At 51.9% G+C, this 22,715-nt stretch overlaps 2 protein-coding genes across 3 annotated transcripts in view; one reads left to right on the top strand and one right to left on the bottom strand.

The window, feature by feature from the left end:
- The window catches only part of IFT43 (intraflagellar transport 43), an 86,573-nt gene extending 85,270 nt beyond the window's left edge, over positions 1–1,303 (bottom strand). Inside the window, exon 1 of one of the 2 annotated variants that reach the window (XM_034993236.1) lies at positions 1,252–1,303. The gene's annotated coding sequence lies outside the window, so the exon portion shown is untranslated. Of the gene's footprint in view, positions 1–197; positions 244–1,251 lie in introns of those variants that run through there. The other variant, XM_034993237.1, reaches the window with a different exon arrangement.
- TGFB3 (transforming growth factor beta 3) lies at positions 70–21,644 on the top strand. The gene is made up of 7 exons (XM_034993233.1): positions 70–1,866; positions 9,462–9,625; positions 9,915–10,044; positions 14,572–14,679; positions 16,421–16,592; positions 19,403–19,556; positions 20,406–21,644. The coding sequence occupies exons 1-7, from the start codon at positions 1,368–1,370 to the stop codon at positions 20,562–20,564; spliced, it is 1,386 nt and encodes a 461-aa protein (XP_034849124.1). The 5' UTR covers positions 70–1,367; the 3' UTR covers positions 20,565–21,644.
- Positions 21,645–22,715: the final 1,071 nt, after the last annotated feature.

Consider the following 22,715-nt stretch of genomic DNA (forward strand, 5'->3'; position numbering starts at 1 on the left):
GGGGGGTGGGGGGGCGGTGGTGAGGGGACCGTGGCAGGAGCGAGAGACGGGCCGAGGAGAGAGGACGGGCTGACAGCTGGCGAGAGGGCGAAGGAGCTCGGGGAGAAGGAGGGAAGGGATTCGTCGGAGTAACTTTCCAGAAAAACAGTCAACGTGTAGCAGGAGTGACTCCAAGAGGGGAAAAAAAGTTCAGTTACCACGTCGAACCAGAGGACTCGCAAAGTATTTTTCAAATGGGCTCGGCTTTTCCTGTGCCTGTTTAAAACATTAAAATCGTGCAGCAAAAGAGGCTGCGTGCGCTGGTCCCTCCCTCCCCCACCCGGGCCTGAGACGTCATGGGAGGGAGGTATAAAATTTCAGCAGAGAGAAATAGAGAAAGCAGTGTGTGTGCATGTGTGTGTGAGAGAGGGAGAGGGAGAGGAGCGAGAGGGAGAGAGAGAGAAGGAGAAGGAGAGGGAGAAGCAGCAGGGAGAGGAAGGGAGGGAAGCAGAAAGCCAAGGCCAAGGGAATGAGCAAGAGAGGGGAGAGATAGGGGAAGAAGCCTGAGAAAGAAGGAATAACAGCTTTCCGGAGCAGGCGTGCAGGGACCTGGCTGCTATTTTCTTTTTCTTCTCCTTTTTATTTTTGTAAAGAGAAGCAGGGAACAGAAGCAATGGCCGAGGGAGAAGACAAGCCGAGGTGCTGGTGACCTTGGGCGTCCAAGTGGATTATTGGGGCTGCTCTCCAGGGGCCTGTCCTCCCTGCCTTCCAATTGCACATACCCCCACTTCCCAGCCAATGAAGACGAGAGGCAGCGTGAACAAAGTCATTTAGAAAGCCCCCGAGGAAGTGTAAACAAAAGAGAAAGCATGAATGGTGTGCCCGAGAGACAAGTGTGTCCTGCGCTGCCCCCACCTTTAGCGGGGCCAGTCCAGCCCAGCCCTGCCTCTCCCCACCTACTCACTGGCTATCTGACTTTTTTTTAAACATTTTTTTTTCTCCTTTTCTTTTCCATTCTCTTTTCTTATCCTCCTTCAGGGCAAGGCAAGGATTTTGATTTTGGGACCCAGCCATGGTCCTCCTGCTCCTTCTTTAAAATACCCACTTTCTCCCCATTGCCAAGCGGCATTTGGCAATATCAGATATCCGCTCTATTTATTTTTACCTAAGGAAAAACTCCAGCTCCCTTCCCACTCCCAGCTGCCTTGCCACCCCTCCCAGCCCTCTGCTTGCCCTCCACCTGGCCTGCTGGGAGTCAGAGCCCCGCAGAACCTGTTTAGACACATGGAGAAGAGACCCAGAGCTCCAAGGCACACAGTCGGCGTCTTCGCGCTCAGGGTTGCCAGTGCTTCCTGGAAGTCCTGAAGCTCTCGCAGTGCAGTGAGTTCATGCACCTTCTTGCCAAGCCTCAGTCTTCGGGATCTAGGGAGGCCGCCTGGTTTTCCTCCCTCCTTCTGCACGACTGCTGGGGTCTCCTCCTCGCCGGGCCTCGCAGCAGCGCCCCCCCCCCCCCAGCCGCTCTCCCCAGCTTGCGCATGAAGATGCACTTGCAAAGGGCTCTGGTGGTCCTGGCCCTGCTGAACTTTGCCACGGTCAGCCTCTCTCTGTCCACTTGCACCACCTTGGACTTTGGCCACATCAAGAAGAAGAGGGTGGAAGCCATTAGGGGACAGATCTTGAGCAAACTCCGGCTCACCAGTCCCCCCGAGCCATCGGTGATGACCCACGTCCCCTACCAGGTCCTGGCCCTTTACAACAGCACCCGGGAGCTGCTGGAGGAGATGCAGGGGGAGAGGGAGGACAGCTGCACTCAGGAAAACACCGAGTCGGAGTATTATGCCAAAGAAATCCATAAATTCGACATGATCCAGGGGCTGGCGGAGCACAGTAAGTCCAAATTCTCGCTGGGGTGTCTGCTCCAGAGGGTCTGAACTGCAGGAGGGAGTCCCACAGACGGGGGCCGAGCTGTGGCCTCTGAGCCGGGGGAGGGGGGTGCCCTGGGTTCACCCACACCCAGGCTCAGGAGGTGCGAGGCACAGTTGGGGCCTGGATGGGTGGGTGAGGAGGGAGACAGAGCTGGGGGTGGGGGGGTTGGCTTCTGGGAGGCCAGGAGTCCTGGGGTTGAGTGGCTTGCTGAACTCGCATCACAGCCTGGACTGGTTTTACTTTGGAATTACCTTGTGCTGTCCTGTTAACCTCTGTGTGCTGGCACGTGTGACGGGCTAGGTAACTGTGAGCGGACGGGTGCCACGGAGGGCCAGGGCCAGCTCTCTTGAAAGCCCTTCTGGGTTCACGAGTCTGGAGACCTGGGGCTTCTCCCCTGTTTTCGCAACTCACTGCGACACGTCTGTGGTTTAGTTTTTCCAGTTCTTGGGAAAAAGAGGATACCTGCCCCAGATTCATGTCTGTCAAGCTTTTCCAAGCCCAGGCAAGGGGCAGCCTCTTGCTGTCCAGGCCCGTCGGTCAGGGCCACACACGTGACCCACGTGAGCCGTGAGCACGGTTGCACCTCTGTTCACACGTACATGTGCTTTCGGGCTTTGTACAGTAGACAGAGTCATGGGCTCAAAATGGGCGGCTTCCAGGCCTGTGGACACGGGGAGAGCCGGGTTGTGGCTCTGGACGTGTTGATGATTGCTGGCCGCCCTTCTGTGTCTGCGTGTCACGGGAAGAGTGGGTGGGAGGTGTGGCTGTGGGTGCAGAGAGGACATGTGTCTGGGAGTGTGTCCTCCCAGGAGGCTCCCGTCTGTGCTGAGAAGCTGGGAGGCTTCTGGGTGAGATGTCTGTGTGTTTGTACACGTGTGGGAGTCATGTGTGTTTACTGAACGGACATTTAAAAAACCTCAATACGAGAGAAAGAGAGAGAGAGAGAGAGATTTGGCAGATGTTGAGAAACTGACAGCCCAAGAAGGAGGAATGTGAGCCACTCTGGGCCAGGGACTCTGGGAGCAGCTCTGTTTGCTTTTCCTACCAGCAGGTGTCCTCGCCACCCCGACTACCTCTTCTTCCCTGGCTCACCTGGCCGTGGGGAGTAGGGGCGGGAGGGTGGAAGGGAGCAGGCGGGGTGAGGGGGGTCAGGGGTTGAAAGGAACCTGGCTGAAGAGAAGGAAGAGGTGGTGGGTGGATGGAGCAGCTCTAGCTGAAGGTGCAAAAGGCCCTACTGGGAGCGGGCCCAGGCCAGATCCAGGAGCCTGTGGTTCCTGGCGAGGGGTTCCCACTCCGTTTCCTGTGGCTGCCTGGAGCGCCTTGCCTTAGGATGTGGCTACCGTGTGGGGCGGAAGCCGGAGTACGAGGCAGAGCTGGTAGAGTATGCCACGAGGTGCCCTCCCTGGCGTCCTCCAGGTGGGGCTGGCTCAGGGTCTGCTGGGGGCCTACAGTTCCCAGAGGCACCAGCACCAGGATGGCTGAAACCCCCCCAACCCCTGGGCAACCACCAAGTCAGGACGCAGTGGCCACGAATATGGACAGCTGAGGCCTGCAGGAGAGGTCTGGAGAGAGCCCAGGGTGAGGGAGAAGGGCTCGGACCTCAATGATCCGGGTCAGGAGGTGGAGTCCCAGGGAGGAGGGATTCTGCGTCACAAGGGGCCCGTCCAGCCTGGAATCCCGAGAAGAGAATGAATGGGCCAGATGCAGGCAAGGACCCTCAGGTGCCAGTGGACATCGATTTTGTACAGAGACTCAGGGCGCAAATAGCGGGCAGCCCTGGGAAAGCCAGGGCAAGGGCACACGGGTGCTTGGCAGCTCAGCCAGCAGCACTAGCACCTTGCAACTGGGGCGGGTGGGGGTGGCCCTGGGGCCGCAGAGCCTGGTCAGGCTGGGAGCAAGTCTGGCCCAGGGAGCAAGATGCTGTATGGGATCTTGGGGGGGGAGCCAGGGCCCCGTGGAACACGGGTGATGCCGTGGAGGCTTGCAGGTGCAAACAGGAAGCAGGCCCAGACTCTCTGCAGCTGTTGGAGGTGACACAGAGGCTGAGCAGACATGGCTTGGGCCCGCCCTGCAGCTGGTCAGGTGCCGAGCCAGCCCCAGAGAGGCAGATGCAGAAGACACACTAATTAAAAGGAGGCAGTGGGCAGATGCTGAGCAGGAGCAGAAAGGCAGCCTCAGAGGCTTAGCGTAAGGGAAGCCTGTCCCGAGCTCGTGAGGGCTGGTCAGCAGGGGCACTGGGTCTGTGGCGGGACGCTCGCAGGGTCTGGGGGCCAGAGCTTCTGGGGAAGTGATGAGATCGCGTCCCCTTCCACATTCTGTCCCTGCCAGTCTGCTTCTGTACCCAGTGGGCAGGCACTTAGCGGGAAGTGACAGCAGGAGGTGGCTCAGGGAGATAGGGGAGCCTGGAGAGCAAAATGTGGCAAGGAGTAACTTCCAGGGGGGCAGGTGAAGGGCACCAAGGTGAGCAAAGAGGAGAGGCCTGTCCTCTGGCTCCGCCCTCTTAGATAGGAACCCCGATTCTCTACCCTACAGAGGAGGAACCGGAAACACGCATCAGTGAAGTGATTTGCCTCGAAGAGCGGGGACTCTAACCTAGACATTCTGCCTGCAGAATGGGCACTAATGCCAGTGTGTAAAAGAAATATTTTAGGCCCCACCTTTAACCTTAAGGCTGCAATAGGACTTGGACTTACAATATGAATAAATCACATATTGGACCAAAGTGGGGGTGGGGGGTGGGTAGGGGCTATTAGTAACCCTGGGGGGCAGATCGCATAGGGCCAACTGGGTGTGTTCCTTCTTAGCTCTGCCTGTTGTTTTGGCCAGGAGATTCATACCACCGCAGATGTTCTCCCAACTTCAACAAAAGGGTTTTCTTTATCTAATGAAGAGCCTTAAGCTGGTTAAGCAGTCACACCAGGTGGCATTGGACAGGTCACCTCTCTGAGTCGTTTTCTCATCTGTGAAGTCAGAGATAATCTCCAAATGCTCTTGCAGCTGAAACAGTTTTGTGTATATATCTGGGATGATTCAACAGTCTCCGCACGGAAGGCAAGCCTCTGTAAATCCTTCTATAATTCAGCGGGAGTTGGCTGGGTAGGGCCTCTCTCTGACACCGTGGTGGGGAGAGACACAGCCTTCTCCATTCCTCTGTCATCCTTGTTATCAAGATAACAGCGTGGGTGTCATTTTAACTTCTGGCCGGTCGTTATCCATGGCTGGCGGGAGACTCTTGTTTTCATCCGAGGCTGGCGCGAAGACAGCCAGCAAACCCAGAGATCCTGAGCAAAGAGAAAACTTGATACGTTGGCCTTTCTTTCCTGAAGGCTACATTTAGATTGTGTTCATTGTGAAAATTAAAAGACCTTTTGTATCCCAAGAACTCATTGATTCTCAGTGCCAGTGCCCTCTGCACGCTAGGTCAGTGTTTCTCCAAGAACAGTCCAGGGGCTATGTGAGTGGGAAACACGTGGATTCCCAGGCCCAACCTCACCCTTACAGAATCAGAATCTGTAGGCAGGGTCCGCTTCTTAAGCCCACTGAAGCTTACGACTCAGTGTACTAGGGCAAAACCTTTCCTTAAGGGGCTGCAAACACAAGTGTCCACAGAGACTAGACAGCTAATGCAAAGGATCTGGAAGAAAAGCCTCAGCACCAGCACCACGACAAAGCGCACGGGGCACTTGGCCTTGGGGTTGAGGAGAGAATAGGGTATGTGGGAGGCCGATGTGGGGTCGGGGGAGCTGGAAGCTCCCACACCCTGGTCAAAGAAGGCACCCACTGCTCAGTTCCTGCTGATTTCCGCATTTAGGAATGTGGGTCCAGCTTCACTAGACCTTGCCGTTTCCCAGAAGCGCAGAAAACCTGGCTCTTTCTGTGAAATTTCCCACCTTTTAACCTGGGCTTAAAATACTGATGGGCTTCTAATTCAAAAATTTTTTAAATGATGCGTTGGCCAAACTGCATGTCTAATACCTTTTAAAGGTCAACCTATTTAAAGATTAAATCACTGAAGTGTCGTTTCTCAAACTTCCAGAACATCTGGAAGCCATGGTACCCCTTGCAGCGCACTATAAACTGGTTCTCAACCCCGGCTCCGCATTAGAATCGTCTGGAGATCTTTAAAGAAAGAAAGGGGGGAGAAAGCTCTGGACCCACCCACTCCAAGGTAATCATCTGTTTTTAAGGCTCCTCCAGGTGATTCTAATGCGCAGCCGGGGTGAAGCAGCAGCTCCTCACTGGTGCACGCGTGCCGCCATTGGGAGCAGCAGAATTTTACAGGCAGAAAGGATGGATATAAGCAAAAGCACCTCTAGGAGCCCTGGAGGCTGAAAACCTTTTAAGAGGCATGGTCGAAGCGTAGTCAGCCGTTTCCACATTTTTTCATGAAGCCTCTACATGAATATGCTTTGCTTATTTTTCTCTCCCGATAGCAAAAAGGAGAAAATGGCCTCCACCGATATATATTTTTTTTGCATAGTGGAAAAAGTTGGTCCTAATGTAATTTTCAAGGTGGACCCTCTGGTCCGGCTCTCAATAATACTAGCTTCTTGCAGATGCATGGCCTACCCACAGAACCGAGCGGGAATGGGCTGTTGCTTGGGCCTATGGTGGTACTGTAGGCCCACTCCATGGAAGCTTTCATTTTGTCGGTGAACCTCTGCCTCCACTATTTGATCTCTTAGGGCCCCCCAACTTCCAGAGGCCCCACTTTAAGAAGAGAGGGGTGATCAGAAGACCTGGGTTCAAATACCACCTCTGCCACCCACTGGTTGCATGACCTTGGGGAAGTCACTCACTTTTCTCCTTTGTAAAATGGCCAATTTGACTTCTTCTCATTCTCCTCGAGGATTGTTAGAGGGTCAGATGAGTTAGGAAAAGCTCCGTGAAATGTAAGGTGGTGTTATTACAGTTTGTTTATTTACACTCTCATTCCACCAGTTATTTAAAACATCATCATTATTCCGTGGGTTTAATTGCCAAGAAGATTATATTTACATTTCCTTTTCTCTCCTAGGCAGTTCTCTTGTCATCACTAATGATTATATGTTTGAGCTGTACTTGTTAGTGTCAGTTTGCTTGCATTGACTATGTGTGGCCCCGGCCAAGACCCCTCTGGACCTAGGTTTCTTCATCTGAAGAGGGCTGCACTAGATGACCCCTAATGTCCCTTCTAACTCTGCTAGAAATTTGTAGGTCCCAGTGATTAAAAAAAAAAAGAAAGAAAGAAAGAAAGAAAGAAAAAGAAAAAGAAATAACACTTCCCAGGGAGCCTAGGTGGCTCAGTCGGTTGAGCATCCAACCCTTGGTTTTGGCTTAGGTCGTGATCTCAGGGTCCTGAGATGGAGCCCTGCATCAGACTCCACACTCAGCACAGAGTCTGCTTGGGATTCTCGCCCTCTCTCTCTCTCTCTCCATCTGCCCCTCCCCCTGCTCGTGCATTCTCTCTCAAATAAATAAATAAATAAAATGTTTTTGTTTTTGTTTTTAAAAAGATCCTTCGCACCTCCTTCTTGAAATCTCCTTGAAGTTCCCACCAAGAGGAGTCCGTCTGAGGGAACAGATATCTGATTGATGGGCTGGGAGCAACAAAAGAGGGATGGTTACAAGAGTGTCCTGAAGACCATCTTAGCTCCTCAGTGCCCCCATGTCCCGGCCTCCCGCGGTCCTGACCCCCCTCTGACTCTGCTTACGGGCACGTGCCGTTTTCCATTCCATTTTCCTTTCCACAGCAACATGGACACACTCCACTCCCTCTTTCAGCAGTTACTGGAGGGACTGTTCTAACTGAAGCCACATCGATGACAGCTCCTTCAAGAACCAAGCGTGTCGGTGCTCGAGAGGGTTGCCAGTCCGCGTGCTTATCCGTGACCAGCGGATTCCAGACTGGCAAGCTGAACGATTAAATTGCTATCACTGATGCCTCCTTCTGGTTCTGTCTGACACGGTTTAGGGAATAGTTGGCAGTACTTGTGTTTTGAGCCAGTTATTAATCAGGGCTTCGTTAGCCGGCATTCACACATTTGTTTTCCTAACATCTGTTCCATTAATTTTCTAAGAACCAGTGTCAGGCCCACCAGATGGCAATTTCCAGAAACACTCACTCATCCTTTCCTAAAGATCAGTAGCGCATTTGCTTGTTTCCAGGCCTCTGATCCTTCCCGCCTTGTCCGTGACTTCCTACACCATCCCTCGGGGTGATTATGAGCTCATTCCAGCCATGTCCATTATGTGTGGAATCTGGGTCTCCGAGCTTCAATTTCACGTTCTGGCTATTGTTACCATTTGTGTAGAAAGTTTTTCTCTGGGTGTTAATGCTGCTCAGACCTTGAGGTTGTGAAGTGTACGGGAGAAAAAGACAGGAGCTTTCTTTTCTCTTCGGGCACTGAGATGTGGCAAAGAGCATCTGCGGCCATGGGTCTTGTGGACAGGGGTGAAGAGGCCAGCAGGGTGACAGTGGACAAGGGTGAAGAGGCCACCAGGGTGACAGTGGCTGGTATAGCATGTACTGTCAAGGACAGAAACTCTTAGAAAAGAGCCACCAGGGCTTCAGCTCTGTCTGAAGAAACGTCTGTGGGTCTGCCAGGCTTGAGATGTGGGCTCTTTGCCATCCCGATGCTGCCTCAGTGGGTCTAAAACACAGTGTTAATTATGTCACTGCACTGCTCTAACACTTTCCATGGCTTCCCACTGCTGATGGGATAAAATCCAGCCTCTCGGTCTAACATTTCAGCCTCCCCGTGGCGAGACCCCAGTCGGCCGTCCTGACCTTGTCTTGCGGGCCCCTCACCTGGTTGCTTCAGGTCGTCTTACACACATGCACCTCCTCCCCTCCCTGCTGTGTTTCCAGCAGTCCTTCCATGGAAAATCCCTCCCTCTCCATCCTCAAACCCTTTCCTCCTGCAGGACCCAGATCAAATGGTATCTCTTCGCATCACATGCTCCCCGCTGTCTCCCTACTCTGATCCGACCCAGCAACTCCTGGGCTTCTCCAAAGGCCCTCAGCACTTTCCTACTGGTTCCATTATGTGGGTCTTTGTATCGATATCCTTCCCTGGATCTGAATCTCCTTGAAGGCAGGGGCACGGCTCTTCATTTTTGCTTCCCATTGTCAGCACTGTGCTTAGCCCCCAGTATGTGCTCAATACACATGTAATAAATGGATGAATGCCTGAAGGAACGAACGAATGAATGGGTCAAACAGCTGTGAGACGATTAAACTACTAGGGGGACTTGCCGCGATCTTTTGAGCATCTATGTTTTCTAAAAGAGTAGGAAAGCAGGCTGGAGAGCCTGCCAGAGCTGGGATGTTGAGGCCATGGGAGGAGGGGTGATTGTCTTTGACTGGTCAGTCATTGGTGCCATGTCCTGGGGCTCCCGGGTCTCCCTGCTCCTGGCTCAGGCCTGTGTGTCCCACCTTTAGGCCTGAGGCCTTGTCGAGCCTCTAGGGAGGTCATAGATGGAACCTTAGCCACCTGGCGAGTGTCCGTGGGCAGCACATTGGCTCCTATGAGTCTCACTCACACTGCCCCTCTCCCGCTTGCTTGATCTCCTAGATGAGCTGGCCGTCTGCCCCAAAGGAATCACCTCCAAGGTTTTCCGCTTCAACGTGTCCTCAGTGGAGAAAAATGGAACCAACCTGTTCCGAGCAGAATTCCGGGTCTTGCGGGTGCCCAACCCCAGCTCCAAGCGCAGTGAGCAGAGGATCGAGCTCTTCCAGGTGAGCCGCTCCCGGAACAGAAGCCACACAAACGGGAGAGCCAGCTCCTCTACCATTTTGGGCCTCCCCTTCCCGCAGAGATCAGCAGACCTGGCCATGAATCCCACCTTCTGGGACTCTCTCCATCTGCGTCTGTCCTGGAGAGGATGAAGCGTTAAATAAGGGGCTCGCAGGAGCCTTCGGGAATTTTTGGTTTCCCGTTGCTCTCCTCACCTGGCCTCCTGCACTGTGACCTGGGCCGCGGGGCTTGTTCCGGCCTCGTGTACTTACTCCTCTCTCTGCCCTCTAGATACTCCGGCCTGATGAGCACATTGCCAAACAGCGCTATATCGGCGGCAAGAATCTGCCCACCCGGGGCACTGCCGAGTGGCTGTCCTTTGATGTCACTGACACTGTGCGTGAGTGGCTCTTGCGAAGAGGTAGGTTGACTCTCAGTCTGAGCATTTTGGAAGGCACCTCAAGGTCCCTCGGTCGCTCACGGAATAGAAGGGACAGGACAAAACTAGAGGAGTCACAGATCTGGGTTCAGCTTTGCCACTGGCTCACTGTGTCCTTCGTTCATTCACTCAACCCATATTTATGGAAATGCTCCCTCAGCCAGGCTCGGGGGAGGGATACAGCAGGGAACAGACCGGGGAGGTCCGTTTCCCATGGGGCTGCCGTTCCGATGGGAGAGACACAGAATAACCAAGAGAACATACTGATGGGGAGGAACGTCAGGGATGAGTACCACAAGACATCGAAAGAGGACACTATGGCAATGACGGGTGGGGTCCGGCACGCGGTGCTCAGGGAGGCTCTCGGTGCAAGGGAATGTGTGCACTGAGGTCCGAGGGATGAGAGGGGCCAGCGTGTGAAGGTGAGAATAAGGATGTGCAGGGTAGAGGGGTGGGGAGGCGCAGGCCCCCAGGCGGCAGCAGGCATGGTTTGATCCGACAGCGGCCTGCCGGCTGATGGGCTGGAATGGAGTGAGCCGGGCGCCAGAGGCAGCTGGGGCCTTATGACTTGGGACCTGTAAGACCATGGTCAGGTTCGAGGACTTATTCCATGTGTGATGAGAAGCCCTGCAGTGTTATAAGCAGGGATGGGATATGGAGTGAGGTGATTTGGTTTGTATCTCTAAAAGGCCCCTCTGGGGGCGCCTAGGTGGCTCAGTTGGTGGAGCATCTGTCTGCTCAGGTTATGATCCCAGGGTCCTGGGTCAAGCCCCATGTTGGGCTCCCTGCTTAGCAGGGTGTCTGCTTCTTCTCCTCCCTCTGCTCCTTCCCTCTGCCCCCACTCATACTCTCTTGTGCGCTCTCTTTCTCTCTCAAATAAATAAAATCTTAAAAAAAAAAAAAAAAGACCCCTCTGGTTGTCATGAAGTCAAAGGAAGGAGCCAGAAAACCAGCTAGGGGCCATCGCAGCCGCCCGGATGAGAGCAGCGGGGGCTTGGGCTGCGGCGGTAGCCATGGGCGTGGAGATGACAGGGCTTTGTTGTCTCTGTTCCTGCCCTTCTTTACTTGGGGGTACTGCCCGGACTGATGCTCGGTGGGGAGGGAGTGCCTGTGGTGGGCCCATCTGTTCCTTCTGCCCGTCTTGCCCAGAGTTTTATTCTGTCATCAGCTGCCGTGGGGGCACAGTCCGTCCACATGCTGATGTCCAGAGTCCCTGGAGCAGGTGGGTCCTTTCTTGTCCTTGATATTTTGGGAAACTTGTCCTCGTGCTTTGGGGTTAAAGCACTAAGGCCTGGCCTACATAATGTTTTAAATTTAAGTAATGGTCAACAGTTTCTATTTTTCAAGTCAGGAGATTTCACATAAAACCTGGACTTCTGGATTTTCTAGAAAAATTGGAAGATTTCCCTGTGACGATCCGTGGGAGATGAGTAGTGGCCACCTCTTGAGGTGGGGCACGCATTCTCCACGTCCCCAGAGGCCCTCCAGTCCCTGCTGTTCCCCCAAGAGTGAGGCTGGCAGTCCCCACTGAGCATGATCTGCTGGCTCGCTTTGCTCACTTATGTAACCTGCCCGGGGTCCGGAAGCATCCGAGTCTGCAAGCCCTCATCCTGGCCGAGCCGGCTGATCATGGGCTGAAGGTCCTGCCTCAACTCCAGGGATACCCGGGAATTCTGTCCCATCTCCCCTACTGAGCACAAAGGCAAAAGCCTAGGAGCACCCACGGGACCAGGATGTGCCCTCGGCAGCACAGTTGGGAATTCTGACTCAGACGGCACTCCGCCTAGAGCCTGACATGGCTGCAGAAAGGAAAGGCTGGGGAAATTCATCTCTTAGCTTCTCTGTCTGATTTTGATCAGCTCCACCTGGATTTCTTTGAAGCCCTGGGCACTTGAAGGAGTTCTTATTTTCCCAGCTGCAGAGCTCAATGAGAAGTTTGCACTGAGAATGATTTCCATCTTCCTTGAGACATCAAAAAGATAATTTCGTAATAAAACCTGTGGGTCCCCCACCCACCATCCCCACTGCTGCCAATTCTGAGGTTAGTTCTTCATTGGAACCTTCAGTTAGGCAGATGCTTCCCACCCCTCACACAGGGGAATCCCACACAGACCTTTACTTATGCAGAGCTTGTGAGTCTCCTCAGAGTTCGTGGCCCCGAACTAGGCAGCAGACGGACTCCAAATGGTGCAGTTGGTGCTGTGGACTGATGGGGAAACCGAGTCACATGTCTGGTCTTGTATTCATTCAGCAAACGTCTGAGAGCCTCCTGTGCACCAGCTTGCCAGCCTGCCTTCTGGGTCCCAAAACTGTCTGGAGCCCTACCCAGAGTTAGGGGACCCAGGTCCTCATACCCTTGTGCTGTTTCTCCTCATGGTCTGCACTTTCTCCCCGTGCAGAGTCAGACACCCCCTAGCGGCCCGGGTAGGGAGCACAGCCAGCATCATAGCACAGAAGAGGGGGGACACTGGGAAAACCCAGGCGCCTTCCCTGGTGGTTTCTGTTGCCCCCTCTTTGCCCCTCTTTGACTCTAACAGTTAGGGTGTGGCTCAGGCATCAGGTGTTTGAATCTTGGCTCTCCCCAATTACTGGCTGGGTACCTTGGGTAAGCCATTTAATTCTCTAAGCCTCATTAAATGAGTTACTGCACATAAAGTCTTAGAGCGGCGCTTGACATGTAATGCTCAACAAATGCTGGTGACTGTTGCCGTCACTCTGAGTCTTCTACCTACGCAGAGCCTGGTGGCCAAGCCAGGCCACCATCTTACACTACCACCTGTCCCCTAACCCTAACTGTCCCCAACACATGTGTCTGTACCTTGACTTTCTATTTTTTTTGAGATTTATTTATTTATTTGAGAGAGAGGGAAAGGGGGAGAGAGAGAGAGAGAGGAAGCGCACGCACGTGAGCATGCACAGGGGAAGGAGCAGAGAGAGAATATTCAAGCAGATTCCTGCCGAGTGTGGAGCCTGTGCGGGGCTTGATCTCACAGCCCATGAGATCAGGACCTGAACCAAAACCAAGAGTCAGACACTCAACCGACTGAGCCACCCAGCTGCCCTTGCGCCTTGACTTTCTGACTCACAGATTCACAGAACTTGTCCACACCAGGTCTCTCTTGGCCTCCCTTGAGCCCTTCTGGGTAATTGGAAGTACACTCTGCAGCCCATTTCAGCCACCCCGGTTCATTCCTTCCATGGCCTTCAACCAGGAAGGAGACACTCTTGTGACTCCATCTCTTTTTACTTCTTGTTCTCTGGCTGGGCATCAGCTTCCTTGCTATCATAGCCCCCCTCCCTCCCCACCAAAGCTAACCTTCTGGAACTGAAATCTTCAAGCTCAGCAAGTATCAGTGTGTCCTAGAGGCTGCCCTCGTTTGGAAGAGGACAGATGAGACTGGGTTCTGGAGTTTAAGGAAGAAGGGATCCTGGCCTGCCTAATGGTGACCAGAACCCCTGGGCTTGAGTCATTCTGTGCATGAGAAGGGTGCTGAGCTAGCTTGGACTCTGGGATTTTCCCTGATGACACCAGATTTCAAGATGACCTCAGGTTGGTCCCAGGGCTGGATGCTCACTCAGAACGAGGGCGGCCCGGGGCACAGTAAATCAATCAGCTTGCTGAGATGCTGATCCTGAAGCCAGAAGGGTCCTTTCCTCATGACCTTTCCCACAGCGCAGCTTGCTGCTGCCTCTGGGTCACCAGAGCTTCCCTAGCTGAGTCTGACCCACCAGAATTGACATGATACCAGACCCTTCCTAGTTTCCCTGCACAAAACTTCTGGATTCAGTTCAAATGTGTCTGTACTTATTCCTCCTTTTCTCCCTCCACTTTACTCAACCCGTTTTACTAATTTCCTTGCTTCCCCAATTTTAGTAAAATGCAAACCACCAATAGGAGAAAGGGCCCCAGCTGGCCTTCTTGCACCAGAGAATCTGTCAGCAAACCCTGGCATCTCCACATTTCCTCCTGCTGGTTCTCTCCAAGCTCGTGTCATCTGGGCCCTTGGCCCTTGGCCATCTCCTCCGGCCTGTGCTCTGATTTCACAATGGTCTTCCTGAGCGGCTCGTTTTCCCCCAGTGAGCCATCCACATCTCTAGCTCCCCCATTAACTGAACAGGGATTCCCAGAGAAGAAACTTCCAAGTAACTCTGACCTCATTCTGTCCTTATCTCTTCTTCTGCCCCTCCCCCCGCTCGCACACATGCACCTACACTTGCTCTCCCTCGAATAAATAAATCTTCTAAAAAAAAGGAAAATTCTCCTGTATAATGCCCCTTAATTTATGCCTTTATTTGGTTATTCATACGTAACAGAAACACCTGCAATATGGTAACACGTGTGGAGGTCCGCTCGAGCTTTGGCACCTTCTGTCTCCTGTGTCCCTCAGCATTACTCAGCTCCTGTGACTGCCTATGGGAGCAGAGGCCCTGGCCAACCGTGCACGGTGATGGACACACTTCCCCATCACATAAAGAATGTTCTCACTGATTCCGTGTCTTATTTTGCAGAGTCCAACTTAGGTCTGGAAATCAGCATTCACTGTCCATGTCACACCTTTCAGCCCAATGGAGACATCCTGGAAAACATTCATGAGGTGATGGAAATCAAATTCAAAGGTAACAAAATGGATGGTGTATAGTAGGTGGAGGGCGGTTGGTGAGGCAGGATAGAACAGGAGACCCCAACCAGGCCCCAAGAAAAGCAACCAAACTCCCTCACGGAGATGGCCAACTATTTTATACTCGAGTAATTCTGCTTTGCTCTAAAGGCAAGGCTTGGGACTTTCAGTTGATAGATTGAGTGTGTTAACATCTGGAAGACAGTGTAACCTTGGGAAGAGTGGTGCATCATGGAGGCCGACGGGTCCACCTCTCTGAGCTCAGTCACTAAAACAGAGATGAGAATACCTCTTTCGTAGGGTTATCATGCAAATTAAATGAGATAACAAATGTAAAACACAGTGCCACAAATGCTCAACAAATAGTCGGTGTCTTCCCCTGCCCTAAAAAAAAAGGACCTGCGGTGACCAGGAATACAAGTGTCCTGACTCCTGAACTTTCCAGATGTTACAGAGGCCACGGGATCCCCACCCAGGAGTCATCTGGGTTTGAATGACTGCTTTGGGGCTCAGGGTTTTTGTGTTAAGATGGAGAAATAGTTGAGAGTCTTTTCTGGTTTTCCAGTCTGTTTCTAAGGTGCTCAATCTCTGGACAGTCTCTGGATTTCAGGGATGTTCTCTTTCCTTGAATAGTCGCATTTTGGATAACTGAGGCACACCCAAAGCCAGGTGGTTCCTCAAGATCAAACCAAGCACGCCAGAGCGTGAGGTCAGAGGCTTGTCTGGGAAGAGGTGCACCCTCTCTTGGCTGCCAGCCCTGGGCAGACCTCTTACCCTTCGTGGGCCTGATTTCAGGCCCCCCCTTTTATTTTTAAAGCCAAGCATTTGACATCCTAATCACAGAACCTCAGAGCTCAGAAGACATTTGGGGTCCTTACCTACAGGCGAGGTCAGGACGAAATCCTCCCACTCTGTAAATCTTGTTCATAAAGATTCTCAGAAAAGGGAATTTTAGATCCAAGCCTCCCATTTGTCTGACGGTCCTAGTGTGCCTTCATGGGGTCCAAGTCCCTTCCGTCACTGTGTAAATTAAGCTCCTCGTGTTCCTGTCCTTGGTGGAGATGGACAACAGCAGGCGATTGCCTGTCACAAAATAGATCTCCTTTAGTTGAGACTCGGTCTAATTCAGTCCTCAGTGGTCCTTTCCAGATGAAATAGCAGGGTCTCCCCGCCAGCCGCAGAGTTTGTGTGCTAAATCTGTGGATCACATTCCTTGGTATCTTATCTGAGTGTTACAGTGGAAACACCTTGAAACTACTCGCGCATGTGCCCATTAATGATTAAGCAAGCAGTCTAGCTCCTCCGGCTCCCATTAAAGGGATCTTAAACCGAGACACCTTACGTTATAGGGCGGACTTCGGCGCTGTCTTGACCAATTCAGAGCATACGAGGAAACTCACACCCCAAAATTTTAAGTCTGGGAATCTAAACGGACAGCCCAAAGCAATGTGTTAGCCAGCTGCCTGGGGTGTTTCGCGGAAGCTTCTCGGCCCCGAGATCCCAGGAAGCATCTGGGAAGGGCTCTCTGCTCTCTGGGCGACTTAGACGCCAGAGTCATGAGGGGATCTGACCACAGGTGTCTTGTGCGTTCCTCTCCCTGGTCTTCTCCTTCCCCTTCCTGCAGCCTGACATGAGCATGACGCCTTGCCCTTGCAGGGCCGTGACGGGGCGCCACAGGAAGCCAGCCTCCACCCTGCCCTCCTTAGACAGGAGACTGTCCTCCTCCTTCCCCTCTGCAGGTGTGGACAGTGAGGATGATCATGGCCGTGGAGATCTAGGGCGCCTCAAGAAGCAGAAGGACCACCACAACCCTCACCTCATCCTCATGATGATTCCCCCGCACCGGCTGGACAACCCAGGCCAGGGCGGGCAGAGGAAGAAGCGGGCCCTGGACACCAATTACTGCTTCCGGTGAGCTTGGGCCCACTCACGACCGTCAGCTCCTGAGACAGCATTTACTGTATGCCCTCAGGGGCTCAGTCCCCAGGCCTAAGCTGTGCCGACGGGGGGGGGGGGGTGTCCTGGATGCTAGTCACAAACATCTCCAGGAAAAAGATTTAAAACCTCTTACCAACGTCTTCCTGTTTTTCTGGAAGCCCCCGTTTTTCCGCAGCCCAGCTCTGTGAGGGCCTGGCTGAAGCAAGTGAGGAGAGTGTTGCTAAGACAGTTTGGATCGCAGAGACTTGGCCGAAGCCTCTCTGTAGCTATCGTGTTTTGTAAAGTATTTCTACTGTGTGTTTTTGTGTGGGGGAGATGAATGCAGAACTTCGTTTTTTTTCTATTTAAATCCTAGTTGGTTAACATATAGTGTCATATTGGTTTCGGTAGAATTTAGTGATTCATCACTTCCATACGACACCCAGTGCTCATCATACAAGTGCCCTCCTTAATGCCCGTCACCCATCTAGCCCATCCCCCACCCGCCTCCCTCCAGCAACCCTCAGTTTGTTCTCTATCATGAAGAGTCTCTTATGGTTGGCTTCCTTCTTTTTTTTCCCTCCCTCCCCATGTTCATCTGTTTTGTTTCCTGAATTCCACATATGAGTGACATCATATGGTGTCTTTCTCTGACTATTTCGCTTAGCCTAATACTCTCTAGCTCCAACCATGTCATTGTAAATGGCAAGATCTTCTTGATGGCTGAGTCAAACTCCATTGTATATATTCACCACATCTTCTTTATCCGTTCATCTGTCGATGGGCACTTGGGCTCTCTCCATAGTTTGGCTATTGTTGATAATGCTGCTGTAAACATCAAGGTGCAGGTGCCCCTTCAAATCTGTATTTTGTATCCTTCGGATAAATACCTAGTTGTACAATTGCTGGGTCATAGGGTAGCTCTAGTTCTAACTTTCTGAGGGGGTAGCTCTAGTTTTAACTTTCTGAGGAACCTCCATACTGTTTTCTAGAGGGGCTGCACCAGTCGAATGCAGGGCTTCCCATGAAAGAAGTGCTCAGTTCCCTGTGAACTGTCCAAGGATGCTCCTGGGTGAGGGGAAATAGAGCAGTCTCCACGTACCAGGGGAATTTGAGCTGGAGAAATTAATGAACTAATTCGGAAGTGGTAGGTAGCCACTGTGAAGAGAGAAAAAGAAAGAGCCTCTTCTCTTATTTAGTTTAGTTCTTCATTCATAAGGGCAGGGATGATAAAGCACACACAGCAGTTACTAAAAGGTAGAAAATGACCACATCTACGAGAAGGTCCAAAGGATAGAGTGCTTTAAGAATCCGGAGCAAAAAGTTCATCTGTGGATGCAGGAAAGGCTTCCGAAGGGTGCAGATGAGTGAGGTTTGGGCATGGAGGGATAAGGGGGGAGGAAGGAAGGAACACGAATGGGTCAGTTTGGCTGGAGAGGAGGATGCCTGAGCGGAGCTGGGGAGAATGAATTAGGAAATTTTTAGATCTAAAACCATGTCTTATAAGGAGCAACTGAGCGAACTAGGGAGGTCGAGCTTGAAGGTGTAGGAGAGGCAATGTAGTTGGCCGCCAACTGTCTGAAGGCTGGCCTGTAGGCTTGTTCTGTGTGGCTCATAATCAGTTAGGAATGGATGCTCTTGGCCGCAAGGCACAGCGGCCTAAACCACAGAGGATTTCTTGTTCACAAGAAGCCTGTAGCAGCAGGCTCAGGGTCGGTCTGGCTGCCTAGTTATGCCCCTGGGAATACAGGCTCTCTCTCCGGAGCCTGCCACACTTAGCATGTTGGCTTGCTTTTCATCTTCTTGCTTACGGTCACAGTGACTGCTAAAGCTCCAGCTATCTTGTCTGTGTTCATGACAAGAAGAAGGGGGGAGAGGCAGAGTTGGTAGCTTTCCTCTTCCATCCGTGACTTTTATAAAGAATCAACTATTTTTGCCAGAATTTGCCCTTACCTCTGCATACTTCTCCTTATGTCTGATTGGTCGTCCCTGGCTTACATGACCACCCCTCCCCGCAAGAGAGGCCAGGAAAATGAGGATCTGGTGGTCCAGACTCTGTAATGGGAGGTGGCAAGGGAGAAGGGAGGTAGGAATGGCTTTTGAATAGATAGATAACCGGGAATGTTTGCCATGGTTCACCCATGGAACCTACAAGAAGCCAGATTTTCGAAGTAGTAAGTTCTAGGTCGCAGCAGACATTGACGTACAGGCTAGATGCCCACTTGGCAAGGGTTATTGCCAAATGGATTTCTGCAGGGAACAAAATTGAAATGGCCTGATGATCATCACACTTGGGGTGAGTCACGAGTCTAACAGAAGGATACGCTTCATTTTGATTCGACGGCCTGTAGATTTGGTCTAAGCAGTCTACTGTAGTATGTAAGCTGCCTGAGCTTAGAGTTCATGTCTTGCAGGGTGCTCATTAGGAAGGTAACGATAAAACCACCCTCAACAAAGCTGAGCTGGCTAAGAACATCCAGTGCTTGGTTTTATGTGAAGCAATTTATGTCTCTGCTTTGATCTACGATATAAAAAGGGGCAGGACCATCTTTGCCTTTTTTCTCTTCCTTATGCGTCATCTGTATCTGCCTATTATGTCCTTGGGATCATGGTCTTCAACACAAGAAGATGCTTTTATGGTATATACTGCTCAATGCACTTGAACCTGGGATTCCATTGATTAGGGCCACCTCTTAGGATGACCAGGAAGGACTTCAGGTACAAATATGAGGGCCGTTGGTGAAGTTTTTCATATTGGTGGTTTCCTTCAGGTTGGTGGTCTATAGATGTTTTTTTTGTTGTAGCAATTTGGAGGAGAACTGCTGTGTGCGCCCTCTCTACATTGACTTCCGACAAGATCTGGGCTGGAAATGGGTCCATGAACCTAAGGGCTACTACGCCAACTTCTGCTCCGGCCCTTGTCCCTACCTCCGCAGCGCGGACACAACCCACAGCACGGTACGGAGCGGCGCTCATGCCATGTGGGACACATTCACACGAATGCATGAGGACTGAATGGTGAACGAGCGAATGATGATCCGGGGCGAGTAAAACCCCTTTGCTGAAGGTTCTGATCTTGGCACCCTGGCCCGACTCTACTTTGCCACATCCTGCCCTTTAAAATGTCCTCCATGGTTTCAACCAGCCTTTTTATTTGTTCTGTCTAAAGCTTTTGTACCATTCTGGAAATTAACTCACTGTCCCAGCACTCCCTGTAGGTCAGAGATGTGCGCACACAGCTAGCAAAGGATGTTGGGGGCAGAAAGGCTTCTGCCACTGGTGGAAGGACTCTGGGAATTGCAGCCTCTTGGATATAGAAAAGACATTTTGAAAGACCATGCGAAGCACACAGAAGCAGCTAATATGAAACAATGGGAAGAGAAGGGGAGAGAGGGGGAAGTCAGGACTCTGAAACTCGCTTGCCTTTCTTTCCCTCAAGGGGACTCAGAAATAGGGCAGTCATTTGTGAAACATGGTTCCGGACAGCTCACCCTTGACTACCTCCTGTCTGGGGCCGCACACTCTGGCGCTTACTGAATGGCCCAAAGCAGCGTTCAGTGAGCTCACTTCTCACCGAAGCGACCAGTTAGAGCTAGCAAAACCAGCAGAGGAGTGTTTCTTAACAGCAGAGCATATTTCATGATCCATTTTAAAGTTGCCCATTAGTTGTTCTCAGCTTAACCTGAAAATGCTCACACATTCAGTACAGGTGTTTACCCAAACCGGAAGAGCAGCCCCCAGAACATGGCAGAGGGCTCTGGGCCTGAGGCTTGGCCTGCCGCCCTCTAAATGACCTGTCCTCCCCAGGTGCTGGGACTGTACAACACTCTGAATCCTGAAGCCTCTGCCTCACCTTGCTGTGTGCCCCAGGACCTGGAGCCCCTGACCATCCTGTACTATGTTGGGAGGACCCCCAAGGTGGAACAGCTGTCTAACATGGTGGTCAAGTCCTGTAAGTGTAGCTGAGACCCTGCCTGCGACCGAGAGAGAGGACAGAGGACTGCCACCGCCTGACCGCCTGCTCCTCGGGAAACACAAAGGCAACAGACCTCACCTAGAGGCCTGGAGCCCCCAACCTTCGGCTCCAGGCAGATGGCTGAGACGAAGTTCCCTTTTGGGACATTTCTCCTTCGTGCTGGCTCTGAGAATCACTGTGGCAAAGAAAGTGTGGGTTTGGTTAGGGGAAGGCCCAACTCTTCAGAATACACAGATTTTCTGTGACGTAGACGGAGGTGGTGGGGACAGAGGACGAGGGATGGCAAGCCGACACGGGACGCATCATGCGGCAATGGATCTGGGATACCCTAGGGAGGAGGAAGGGCAGAGAATGGCCGGGACAGGGCCAGGCCGGAAGACACTTCTGAGGTCAGATGTGCTCATCGCTGCCCCACATCTGCTCTAGGGAATCGGGATTACATTATACAAGGCAAGCATTTTCCTTCAGACAGGTTACCTAGACAAAGTCCCAGAATTGTATCTCCTACTACCTGGGATTAAGGATGAGTCTGTTATTTTGGCAAATTGTCCTCTCAACATCAATCAACAGCACCAAGGGTCATTACAGGGAGAAAAATCCAGGGAATGTAGTTCCCGGGCCGTCAACTCTATGGGGCCATCTGGATACGCTGAACTCAGAAGCAGAGGGTGGGAATGAACACTCTCCTGTCTGCCCTCTGGGTCCCTCCTCTCGCCTTCTTCCTCAATCGTATTTCCCCTCGGACATCTGGCTAGACACCTTCCAGGTCAGGGCACACATATTTGGATTTGGGGTCTGTGCAGTCTTGGGGCATTATGGGTCCCCCCACCCCAGACCCTGTGTCCATCTGGTGTTCCTGGAAACAGGTGCTAGAACGGGTGAGGCGTGCGGGGAGGTCGCACATGCGCCACACGATGACTTGGCCCCAGACACGTAGACTGAGGTATAAAGACAAATACAAATATTACTCTCAAAATCTTTGTATGAATAAATATTTTTGGGGAATATTGGATCATTTCATCTTCTGGAAGATTGTCTCTAGAACAGTAAAATCCTATTCTAAGGTGTAAGTCTGACTGGATAAATATCCTTGATTACTCTTTTCTTAATCCCACGTTCATGTCTACTAACCAGAGGTCACTGGTACCTAGGGCAGAGAGTCTCGAACAGCGAATGCATTGCTTAGTGTGAGTACTCTGGATGGTGGGACGCTGTCCTGCCTTCTGCCATTTGAGAGAGAAGACTTAACTGCTTGTGTTCCCTTCCTTCTTGTGGAGTATTTTGTTCTCAGACACACAGAGGCAGTGGTTCAGATTTGCAAAAAGTTGTATGAATTTGACCTACATTTAACTGTGGGCAAAAATCATTTGGGGGTGAACCCTTGCCTGTGGAAATGTGTTCGTTTGTACATGCCCTCTAAGTTATGAACATCATCATTTTTGAAAATCTAACCTCACCCTCACAATCAGTTGAGAATTAGAGAAACTGTCTGTGGTAAATGGCCGAAGAAGATGAGGCTAATTCTGTTATCGGGGTAAGCTTGCCAGGAACCCCTTTGTCAGTGATTTGGGGATGGGAGAGGGCGAGGAAGTACAATCCCATAGTTCTTGTTTGCGGGCGCAGATCCCAGAGCAATGCACAATTCTGTGATATTAATGTCCACCTGAAGCAACCATCTGCAATGCGTGAGGAACCATTTAGCAGCTCCCAAAAAAACATGTTCCTCTATTGAGATCACCTTACCGTTAGTGAAAAAGTCTATCTGAAGCTAAAATTTGTAGGTTGAATGGTGCCTCTGTGTGTGTGTGTGTGTGTAGATGTATCTTGCTCTTTCCGGAATTCTCCCAAATTGAATTCCTGAGTTTGGTCAAGACTTTCTTTCCTGCTTTGTCCATGCCCAGCCAATTCTAAGAGCTTCTCTCTCAGGCTTCATCCCCTGTGGCACCCATTTACTTCCACTGTACTTGGGGGGCTGTATCCCTGCCCTAAAATCATGGCTGCTGGGACTGTGGCCCATCTTACCCAACGGAGCTAGCGGGCCCAGAGAGGGGATGCAGCGTGCCCAGCCCTTTGGCCATGGGCCATTGCTATCCCAAGCTGCAGAGTCTCTTCACTTGTGGCAGCTATTCTCAAGTTTCAGT

This window comes from Mirounga leonina, unplaced genomic scaffold (assembly GCF_011800145.1).
Source record: "Mirounga leonina isolate KUSES-001 unplaced genomic scaffold, KU_Mleo_1.0 Mir_82, whole genome shotgun sequence".
Taxonomy (NCBI): Eukaryota; Metazoa; Chordata; class Mammalia; order Carnivora; family Phocidae; genus Mirounga; species Mirounga leonina.

Coding starts and splice junctions, on each gene's coding strand:
- TGFB3 (XM_034993233.1), top strand. CDS start 1,368: ATGCACCTTCTTGCCAAGCCTCAGTCTTCGGGATCTAGGGAGGCCGCC. Junction 9,626..9,914: donor AGAGGATCGAGCTCTTCCAG/GTGAGCCGCTCC, acceptor TCTGCCCTCTAG/ATACTCCGGCCTGATGAGCA. Junction 14,680..16,420: donor GATGGAAATCAAATTCAAAG/GTAACAAAATGG, acceptor TCCCCTCTGCAG/GTGTGGACAGTGAGGATGAT.